This window comes from Limulus polyphemus, unplaced genomic scaffold, assembly GCF_000517525.1.
Source record: "Limulus polyphemus unplaced genomic scaffold, Limulus_polyphemus-2.1.2 Scaffold1812, whole genome shotgun sequence".
Taxonomy (NCBI): Eukaryota; Metazoa; Arthropoda; class Merostomata; order Xiphosura; family Limulidae; genus Limulus; species Limulus polyphemus.
This window is the reverse complement of record NW_013667422.1, coordinates 134,826-146,770: the sequence shown is the minus strand read 5'-3', so window position 1 is coordinate 146,770 and position 11,945 is coordinate 134,826. Positions and strand designations below refer to the sequence as shown.

Below are 11,945 nucleotides of genomic sequence, written 5' to 3'. Positions count from 1 at the left end.
TTTTACGGTGATAATCTTGTTTTCTTGTGCCCAATAATGCATAATTTCATTTGATAAACACGTTTAGATTGAATGGTAATTTATAATCAGTCACAAGAACGTCGAATCTGAATCACTTGAAAAAAACACGGGGGTGCTTAACTTTTTTCCAGGTGTATATGTAGTATCTAGTTGCTGCCAAGTTCTTCTAACATATGATATTAAACTACTACAAAATACTTTTCAGTGTGTAGTATCTAATTGCTGCCCAGTGTCTTCTAACATATATTATTAAACTATGCTTCCCAATGTGTTATATTTACTTTCCATTCAGTGTTTTCTAACATATAACATTAAACAACTACAAACTGTTTTCCAATGTGTTACATTTTCTTTCCACTCAGTGCCTTCTAACATATAATATTAAACTACTACAAAATGTTTTCAAATGTGAAGTATCTAGTTGCTGATCAGATTCTTATAACGTATAATATTAAACTACTACAAACTGCTTTACAAAGTGTTATATTTACTTTCCGCTCAGTGTCTTATAACATATAATATTAAACTACTACAAACTGCTTTACAAAGTGTTATATTTACTTTCCGCTCAGTGTCTTATAACATATAATATTAAACTACTATAAAAGGCTTTTCACGGTGTTGTATGTAGTTGCCCCTCAGTACTGTCTAACATATAATATTAAACTACTACAAAATGCTTTCCAAGGTGTTGTATTTAGTTTCTGTTCAGTGTCTTCTAACATATAATATTAAACTACTACAAAATGCTTTCCAACGTGTTATATTTACTTTCTGCTCAGTGTGTTCTAACATATAATATTAAACTACTATAAAATGCTTTCCACGGTGTTGTATGTAGTTGCTCCTCAGTACTGTCTAACATATAATATTAAACTACTACAAAATGTTTTCCTATGTGTTATATGTATTTTCTGCTCAATGTTTTCTAAGATATAAAATTAAATGACTACAAAATGCTTTCCAAAGTGTAGAATCTAGTTTCTGCTCAGTGTCTTCTAACATATAATATTAAGCTACAAAAAATGCTTTCCAATCTGTCGTACTTAGTTGCTGCCAAGTGTCTTCAAACATGTAATATTAAACTACTCCAAAATGCTTTCTAAGGTGTTGTATCTTGTTGCTTCTCAGTGTCTTCCAACATATAATATTAAACTACTCCACAATGCTTTCCAATGTGTAGTATCTAGTTGCTGGTCATTGTCTTCTAACATATAATATCAAATTACTAATTTCACTCTCATTGGCTATCATAAAGAGCTTTCATATAAAAAACTCCACTGAGGAAGTTATAATGGCATCTAAAGAAAAGAAGTTCGTCTAATACAACATTCCAAATACTCTTTAACTTACCGTCTTGCAATCATCTGGAACAAGATGAATTTCAGCCCATTCTAATGCCAAGTTGTACTGTCCTGTAGACTGAATGGAGTTCAATACTGCAAAAACGTTTCCATTTGAACACTCAGACACTTCCTGCCAACTCTTGAATGTAACATCATTCTCTTGATTTGAAATTTGTTTACTGGCTGTTTGAATCTTCACATATGAAAACCAAAATATGTAATAAATATGTGAACATTACAGAACTATTAGTTACAAGCACACAGAAAAACGTTTCCAATATAATAGGATATTCGTATTATGAAATGATACATTAAAACAAAAACAAAGGTCAGAAACACAAAAATACACACTGCAATATATACAAGTAATAGAACACTACAATAAGTGACAAACTTAGAGATAAATCACAGAATGAATAAAAATTATACAAAATAATTATCAGGATGTTAATGTTATTGGATGCTACTAAAGAGCTCTTAGTGCAGTGCTTCTCAAAATATTTTTCAAACCACTGGAAGAACATGTTAAGCATCATAATTAATGCTTTTAATGAAGAGTTCAGAAAGAACAGGACTTATTTACTTGATAAATCAAATTATTCCATAGAAATACTTGTACTCTTAGACCACCAAACAATTTTATTCATCTACACATATGCAGATCCAACAACATATTTAATCACAAGTATGTCCCTGTATAATAAGCAGTATTTAAAGAAATTCTTGAAAATAAATATTGATGCATAAATAGAGGTTTTTCAAATTTTAGAAAAGCTAACTTATATCAAATTTATATGATACTATTTTCCAAAACGAGTTCTAAAATTATATGTGCAAACTGCCAGTCAAACACAATGTACATTTTTCTTCTTGTTCAATTAAAAAAGCAATGAAATTCTTCCAAGTTATGACAATATATTCAAATGCTTATCATTGAGATGGTACACTCTGTATGTAAGGATGGCCAAGGTACTCAATAGGTATAATACAAACATGCATGGTAAAAATTCAACAATGAGAGAGAGAGAGAGAGTTTTACTTTAAAAGATGATTACTTCTCAATTTCATTTGTTTCTCTACCCAACAAGCCTAAAAACAAGGCAAGAAACCATCGCTAAGATACCACACCAGAAAGTGACCAACCCACAAAGTTGTTCATCTTTCTTCTTCTTGTTCCAGTCAAGATAACTGTACAACTACTTTATCACTAATGTCAGTTTAAAGCTAAATCCACCCTGTGTTTTTCTGGGCAGTGCATGATGTCATTGCTTAGTCATAATAACTAGTAGTAAAAAAAATATCATAATTCTAGTGTAAATGATGTTATCATTACCCCTTGAAGTTAGTTTTCTTACAGAAATTTGGTATTCCTTTAAAAACTTAAGTACAGGGTGAAACAGGAATTACCAGCCAATAACAGATGAACATTAAATGACTGTAACATGTAGAATACTCAATGTTTTGTACACTAAACAATCAATGTCTTTAGAAAACCAACCCCTACCTTATGCATGAAATTAACAAGTAAAAAAACAATACACATAATACAGTAGAACCTTGATTATTGGCACCTAAAAACAAAGGGCACCCCACCACTCAGGGCAGACCTTTTCAGTCTCTTTCTTTTTTCTACTATTTGTAACCAAAATAAATCTTGCAATAATGAGCACTTCGATATTCTGGAATAAAAGCAGTATCTTTAGTCTTGTTCTCTATACTGGCACTCGAAAAAGTGGACAATTATCTTTGTATGCTGGTATAGTATACTGCTAAATTCCAAACATCCCACCAGAAGGATGACCAATATTCAAACACTTACAATGTTTATTGGATCAGCTACACACCATATATTGTAATAAACATTTTCACAGATTCAAAGTGCAATCTTATTACTTTGGGGAATTCAGGAACACAAGCTGATAAATTCCACATTGTGTTCTCGAAACAGGGGTCAAGTTGGCTTATTTCTGTGCGCATACTTTGTTACTCTCAACAGTATTGTATTACTGCATCACATAAACAGTCTAATGACACAAGCGTTGATTTGTTGCTTTAATTTCAGCAGGTTTCTACTTTAGTTACTGACAGTAAAATAATCTCAGAAAATAAATGTGAAACATTTAGCAGTTCAAACTCTGATAAGAAGTATTTTGAAACTTTGTGACCAATAATAAAGAAAAAAGGGCACAGTTAATCCACCCCCTGAGATCTCCTGTTGATAACGCTCCATGCCATGGCAATGTACAACTCACGAACACCCATGTCCTGCATACACCAAACAAGATAGGGGGCCTTAAAATTCAGATATTTAGAATATGGAATCCAGCTTTGCATGGCTCATTTTTTATATTAAGGGCACCTTACTGCAGAGGGCATTTGGATGCAGTTGAAGGGTGCCCTTAATGTCAAGGTTCTACTGTATTAAATTTTATTACACATATTTATAGAATACACTAACTTTTCCTCAGGGGAAAAAATGTCACAAAACAAGTGATAAAAAACATTTTGTAAACATAAAATGATGTAGGGATGACAGTGCCAAAAAAGTACAAACAAGTATATGGAAATGATACAGTTATACATAGTTCATCACTAAATAACGTTTGATATTAAAATCTAATGTTACACTGTAAAATGCATGAGTATAAAATTTGCCTAACCTTGTAGCAAGATTCTGTAATAATCAAGACATGTTTTGACTCAACTTGATTTTCTATGTAAATAAGTCTTAAGTTACACTACATAAATGCCAACCATGAGATTATGATAATAAATATATAGTTAAAACCACACAGGCAACAAATATATCAAAATTAAAGAATAGGTTGAACAATTGCCAAGTTTTAGTTATGTTTCGAGCTAGTGTTCTTGGTCAGATCATATAGCTTACAGCTGCAAATAGTGCTAGCTCAAAACATCATCCTTTTTTAATTAAAAATGTTACAAAAACTTGGCACTTGTTCCATCTATTTTTAATCATGGTAAACAAACTGCATACCAACAGTCAGGAATATACAACTTCCACCCACAATAATACATTTTACATTTACAAAATGTTTTTTTATTACTTGTTCTTGTCTGAAATGTGAAGTTTAGCTTTTATATTGTGTTAAACACTGTAGTTTCATGTATTGTAAAGCAACTGCAGAAATCCTGCTGAATCCATCATAATTCTTTAAAAAAAAGAAAGGTTTGCAATTATCATGCACAAACTCACTTTCTGATAAAGAATAATTTTTTTCAGGGAATTATCCAGTTGTTCTTTATATTGAGATTCCTTTCTTACTTCTTCATCTGCTAAAGCAGCCTGTAATGTTTTTTGGCAGGCTTCTGATGGCCAGAAATTTAAACAGGACAGAATACACTGCATTTTATATACAACATTTTGAATTTGCAAGGCAAAGCTCCAGGGGTGGAAGTTTTCAGTTGGAGGGCAGTGAGCCACCTGCCACAAAACTAGTTCTTGAAAAAGTGTCAACTCTGGAACTGATTTCAAATTACCTTTGACATCAGCAAAATCTATTAATTCAATTACTGATTTAAAATCTTGGCAACTAACTAAATTCTGAAGAAGATTCCAGATGAATTCTCGATCAATTTCTTTTTTTAGTGTTGTCTCAACAATTTTTTTATATCCATCATTCATGTCCGAAATTGCATTACAAGACTCAGAACAGAAACTACTTATGTAACCAAGAAGGAGAGCAAGAGGGGTTGTTGAAGCATTATCTGCCATTTCTTTCAAACAAGGAGAACAACTTCTTATTAACTGCACAAATTCTGCTACAGGTTGACATCTTTCTTTCAGATATTCAAACACTGCAGAAGTTTGAGTTAAATCCCAGGAAGTAAGCACTGATTTGGTTGTTGTTTTTGTGGTTTGTCCTAATTTGGTTTCCTTTGCATATTGTAAATTAAACCCCACTTCCACTGAAGGGGGTTTGAAGCATAACTTGAAAGGCAGAATCCTCCGTCCAGTTTCATCTGAAACACACAAATCTAAAATTTTAGGGAACAAGATGTTTTGATTTAATCAAAAAAGTAAATTTCTTGTATTTATATAACAAAAAGAGGACAATAACTACCACTTAGTACTTATCTATTCTGAATTCAATATATTACCATGAAAATCACATTTGAAATACCCTTCATTTACTCTATTATTAATTTGTATCATGGAGAAGCTTTGTTTCTTTTTACAAGAAAACAAAAAAAATAATTTCATATCATGTGAAAGTATACACATCATACACAATTTCACAAATAATATTCCTATATTATTTAATTATCTGGCACTGCATCAGTTCTTTCATTACTCATTATTTAATACAGAATTTTAAACTGACTCAATACTTAAAACATATTTGTATTTAAAATCATGTGTTACTTTAAACTCCCATAGAATGGCTGAGTATTATCAGAAAAGATATCAAATAAATATTACAACTATACAAACAAAAGCTTTAAAGACATTCCCATGAACACAGAAACAAAAATACTAGTCTCAGTTTTTTTACACCTTAAAAAGTTTTTCATAAATCCAACTATTATTTTTTAAGATAAAAAAAAAAAAGTATAAATACACAACCTCATTTGGCGTCAAGTCTTTGAAGGGTTAAATAAAATATATCAACATCACAAAAGTAACATTTAAGGAATATTTTGATTAAAAAAGTAATAATGTATAGAACAGAAAAAGCTTGAAAACTTTCTGAATAAACCTTTTCAATGCACCTACTATTAGTTTAAGAAACAAAAGTGAAAACACAAAATCAAAAACTAAACTACTATAGTTATAATCATGATGGTATAATAAAATATTCAGATACAAAATGGTTTATTTTAGTGAATAGATCTAAAAAATTTAAAAAAAACTTTGATTTTTTTACCAATATTTTCAATGAATCCATGAAGGAAATCCCCTTGCCAAAGTTTATTTATGGCTTCTCTTTTCTCACCAATCAGATGATCAGACACAAGTCTGGTTAAGTCTTCAAATGGAGATTTGATAAAATCACTGTTGTCACTCTGAGAGAAGTCTTCAGAAAATTTATCTAAGACACCCGGGAGTTCAACCTGATAACATCATAATTATGTTTCTTCCTCTAGAATTTGACAGTATTTTACACATTGAAGCTTAGTACAAAAAATAATGCATAACTATCTTTCTTGTTCTAGAATTCTACACTGTTTCGTACATTCAAGCTTAATACTGAAAACCATAATCTCCTTTCTTTTTTCTTAGTTGTAAGGATAAAATTTAAAAACAATACACAACCATTGTAACTCTTCAACTTAACCAGGGTGTTAAAAAGATGTCAATAAAAACCAAGATATTTTGTTCAATTCATCATAAATAAAACAGGGATTAAACAATTTCCAAAATACTTAAATGACTCGTTGCACATATAACACAACACTTTTTTTTACTTGGGTATATAATTTTTGATTTTTTTAATAAGAATTTAGAATGATAAAAAGTTATTTCTAAGATTTTATTTATATTTGTCCAGTTTCAAATAGTGTTGATGATTAATTACATTCAGTTTCATTGAGCTAAAATTGTACTTAAGAATCTGTTAGCACCAGAAGATGGCATTATATATGGTATTGTGCATGATGCATCATGACAAGAAAACTTTATCAAAATTAAAATAATTGCAAAATATGAAATGAACGATTCATACTCTAATAATGAATAAATTATCTGCTTTCATTTTTCAGGGTTTATCAATTTTTAAAAATTCCCAACATGCTATGTGGTATATTTTTTATGTATCTGCTTAAAATTTTTACATGCCTCAGCCATGTTATTCAAGTAATATAAAATTTTGAACATGGACCAAATAATTATTTTACTCAAAATAGTTATTTTTATATTACTTTCTGGTGGTTTCTATGTTTTATAAACATTTTTATGGTTAACAAACAAAACCAGTTGTTATTTACCAAACTTTATGTACTTCTATGCTATACTACACCACTGTTATACAAATAACAAGAAACAATTTAAAAATGGCCAGCCCTACTATATTTCTGAACCAAGTGGCACTAACAATAAAACTGTTCTAGACACCTCTTACATGTGTTCATCACATAATCAAATGAACATTCAAATATAACAGTCTAATAATCATAAAAAAAAAACATATCTGCACTTACCATTTGATTTGCTAGATCCACGTGGACATGATGTGAAAGATAATCAGTCATTGCTGTTTCCAAAATAAGATTCAAATTTTCTGGGGAAAGAGCCTGAAACCACATTCAAAATTAGTTTCCTACCACTAGCAGAATGTTGAACTGGGATAATAATGTTGATAGGAATCTCAAAAATTTATCAAGTTCAATATCTCTTTTATAGTATGACTTTTCTCATCTTACACTTACCACATGTTCCATATACAGATTCACTAGAACAGAAGGATTGTAGCAGTGGAAAAAGTATCTAACTTTGTATAGAATCAACCATATTAAATTTTTTGTAGACTATAATAAGTGTGTGTGAAGGGAGAGGGGTACTTGCATAGGTACGAAAAAAGATACAACATATCAAAACACATTACTGACAGTTTATTATTTATGACTATAAGGATGCATTTAGAATGTTTAATAACAACCAAACTTAAAATAATTTACTCTACAATATGCACTGCATACTCATACATGTTCAAAGCCTATGTTACTAGACATAGGTTACATAGAGCTCATTGTTATATTTACTATTTGCTCCCCGATGGCACTCTGTAATCACCGAACCATTGTTAAAGTACACAGGTTGCACTCAACAACCTGTTGTTAAGCTCACTGTTGAGCCACCAAATCCACCAGGTTGAATAGCGGGATAGTGTGAGAGTAGGTAAGTATTATCAGAAATAGATTGTCAATATAGGGAAATGTAAACTTCCGAAACACACTTACTTATGCTCACACTTTAGTTAGAATCCCACATTGACAAGGTGGAGGGGCTAGTGAGGGCAAGATCCACACAGAAAGCATCCATTTAGAAAACATGTGCAAGTTGAGATATAGTATAGCATCCTAGTGGGGTCTGCACTACTTCTGGAACAGGTATGCTCTTTGTCTTGATAATGTGAAATCTAAAACATGGGTGGTAGAGGCTAACCGGCCACAGTGTCCAAACCGTAACATTGTGATAAAAAAAAAATGCAAGGAGGGACATCTATTCTGAAATTGGTTCCTCCTGAAATGCTAGATGCAGCTGATCTGGAAATGTTGTATGTGCTTATGAGAGTCATCCAGGCCCCAACCATGCAGATAAGGTCCCACATCTCATCATTGGAATTATAGGGTTGTGGACCCAAAGGTAGATCCAAGGTGTAATGGCTAGGGCATGGGGCCCAACATTGTAGTCTGTGCTCCACTCTAGGGAAGAATACCCAGCTGGTAAAGTCAGAAACAGCCTCGTGTTCCAATGAATCGTGGCACCAAAGCTAGATGTCTGAAAACTCGACCGGAAGATGCAGGAAACCATCCTGTAGAAGACATTTAGAACAGGTGAGAAGCCAGGGTAGAAAGGGAAGAGTGGAGGCAAGCCACATTCACTCAAGATTCCATGGAATTGGGAATACCAATGAAAATCAACTGTCTGCAAAAAGGAGCTTCTCTAAGATCTCTAAGGGTTGAAGAAGGAAGGTGAACTCCCTCCAGCAAGGTATCTCTCTCCAAAATATCCCAACTACAAACCAACCACGATACCAAGGAGAGAGCAAAAGCCAATAACCTGACCAAAGTAGAAGTCAATAAACAACAAAAATCTTCTGAGAATTACAAAGGAGATCTGTCATCAGCCTCAGACAACAAATGCAAAGATGCTAGAAAATGCAAAACTGTTGTAAGTAACAAACAAATTCTTGAAAATTGAGATTGATTAAGGCAAACTGTAGCATCTTGTCTAAAGCCCCAAATAGGAAGAAGAGAATCTAAACTCTGAGAGTCCAAATAAAGATTCTCCAGGCAATGGAAAGTCAAGGCATGCTGATGCAATAAATGAGGAGGAAAAGGCATGGCAGCACCCTCTCTCAAATGATCAGCAAGTCTCCTCACATGCACAGTAATTTCTGGTGAAGGTGGAAGGCCAGGTAATCAGATGAGTGATTTTCCCCCAATAAAGAAGAAGATTCATAAGCTACAGAACAAAAAATACTCAAAATATTACAAACTTGGCGTACTAGTTGCAAAAACGGCGCAGGAGGCGGAATGTCTGTCTGAGGTTTGTGATTAACTGTCTGAGCAAAGGAAGGTGCCAGAAATATAGTCTAAATTCTCACAGGTCTGCCCTTGACTTCCTGCAAATGTAGCCTCAGAGCCAACAGGAGAAAAAACATCAGACCCCATGTAAGACTCTATCACTATGCGTATGAAAAACTGTATGTCCTCTGCAGAAGGTGCCCCCCCTGACACCCAGATAACACCAGACTCATGAGGTGGTAGAGGAGGAGCATCAGGTGACTCTGTGTCTGAGATGTGAACTTGTATATTCATATATAAGAATAAAAAGTAATAATGGGGAGTTTATATACAGATCTGGTGTAGAGAGCACATTGACATTGGTGGAAAGAGTCATAGGATTAAAACTGCTATGGGCAATATAGTGGGGGATAAAGACTGGAGCAAGCGAGGTACAATTCATACAAATGCTTAAATGGGCAGAGAAGAGACACTTTTGTTGGGATAAAGCTGAAATGTGAGGGGAGATAAGTGTTTTGGAATTCAAAATAAGAGAAACTGTAACTTTAAGTGAATAGAGTATGTAAAAATCACACTATATTTATGATTTAATCTTGATGTTCAAAGTCATAGCAATTAGGTCAAAAACAATTCTGTTACAGCCTTGCATACCACTGCAGCACAAAGTTTTCTACTAGTCACCTCATTAATATCATCAAGTTGTTGTTTAACTCCAGTCACAGGTGGAAGTACTTCTGCCTCTCCAGTTTCTTTGGAGAAGTGAATAAAACTTCCTTATATTTGATATTGTAGTTCTAAAAAAATTATTTATGCTATCACTGCTGAAGCTTTGGAATTCTTGGACTATGATAAATAACTAATCATGTACTGATATTTCACTCGGTTGGGATAACACAGTTGTAGTTAATTAGCAAAATATAAAAAATAATCTTTTCCTTTCATTTTGCTAAAAACATTTTACCTAAGGATACAAAAAGTGTTGCACTTTCATGACCAAAACTTCAGCCCAGGAAATAAGAGTGGAAAAAACCACTCCTTCCCAATCTGTATGATCCCACTTTTATGTTCAGAACTTGAAGTCAGAAAATACAGTTAATAAAGACATTCCTTCATAATCTATGTGGTCCTACCTTCATGACTATAACTTTCAAGGCCAGATCTTAAAGATAGAAAATCCACTTAACAGAGCCACTCTTGTAGAATATGCATGGTCTCATTTTCATAATCATCACTTGAACCCAGAAAACTCAGTAAACAAAGCAAATATTTTACAATCTATTTGAGTCCACTTTCAAGGTCGATTCTTAAACCCAGAAAATACAGTTAAATCCATTTCTTTACAATCTGTAATTCCATTTTCATGACTAGAACTAGAAACATGGAAGTCCAGCTAATAGAGCAATTTATTTACAGTCTAAAACTTTCAACAGAGATTAATTATGGCACTCTTCACCAGCTCAATAAACTTAATAACTCCAACATACAGAAAAAAAAAGGTAATTTAATGTTTTAACCTGAAGTTTTGGTGAGGATATGGTGCCTTCAATCAACACAAAAAGAAGTCGTGGGTCAGCATCTGTGATATAACTCTTCCATTTTTCAGGGTCTTGTAATTCTAGTGAAATAAATCAGACCAACAAACATTATAATTCCAATAATGTACTTTTTTATTAAAAAATCAAACTGAAGATTTTATAAATGAGCTTATAAACACTGTAAGTGAAGATTCTAACTGTTAATACAATATAATATCTGTACATATAGATATACAATTATACACACACACACATATTAACAATGTAACAAGTTTGTATATAAAAATGTACAAATTATCAAAACTGAGAACAAATTCAATAAAATCAAGCAAAAACCAACAGATATCCATAATATCAAATATGTGATAGCAATAATTTGATACTGTCTTTTAAGGCTGAACTATTTAAAAATAAATCTGTATTGTATGTTCAGGCTTAAAACTATGCCTGGACATTTTACAGTAGGTAAATGAAGCTTTACTGTCATTCAATAAAATTACATTCTAGGTACAAAAATGTTTTATGGTACATTACTATACCTACTACAAACATTTTGTTTTCACTGTATCTATATGAAATTCCCAAGTTTTATACTATCATAAAATAATTTAAATGTTCTAGTTTAAAATAAAAGTTTTAAATTTTAACAATACTTATTAATAAGTACTCCAAAAGACATAGTATAACAATTACAATAAACACACATAAAAAATAGTTGAAGAGTTCTAACTACAAATATAAACACTGCAAATTAGATAATTACATAAACATACCTGATCAAAACTATAATAAATACAGGTAACAGATATAACAAAAAGAAAAGGCTAGACAT

At 32.2% G+C, this 11,945-nt stretch overlaps 1 protein-coding gene across 1 annotated transcript in view; it reads right to left on the bottom strand.

Annotated features, from left to right (window-relative positions):
• LOC106465015 (zinc finger FYVE domain-containing protein 26-like) overlaps window positions 1–11,945 on the bottom strand; it is a 158,721-nt gene that overhangs the window by 61,489 nt on the left and 85,287 nt on the right. The window contains exons 18-22 of the mRNA XM_022392838.1: window positions 11,093–11,193; window positions 7,530–7,622; window positions 6,257–6,443; window positions 4,585–5,351; window positions 1,375–1,560 (exon numbers count right to left, since the gene is read on the bottom strand). Coding sequence (XP_022248546.1) covers window positions 1,375–1,560; window positions 4,585–5,351; window positions 6,257–6,443; window positions 7,530–7,622; window positions 11,093–11,193 — 1,334 coding nt within the window. The remainder of the gene's footprint in view (window positions 1–1,374; window positions 1,561–4,584; window positions 5,352–6,256; window positions 6,444–7,529; window positions 7,623–11,092; window positions 11,194–11,945) is intronic.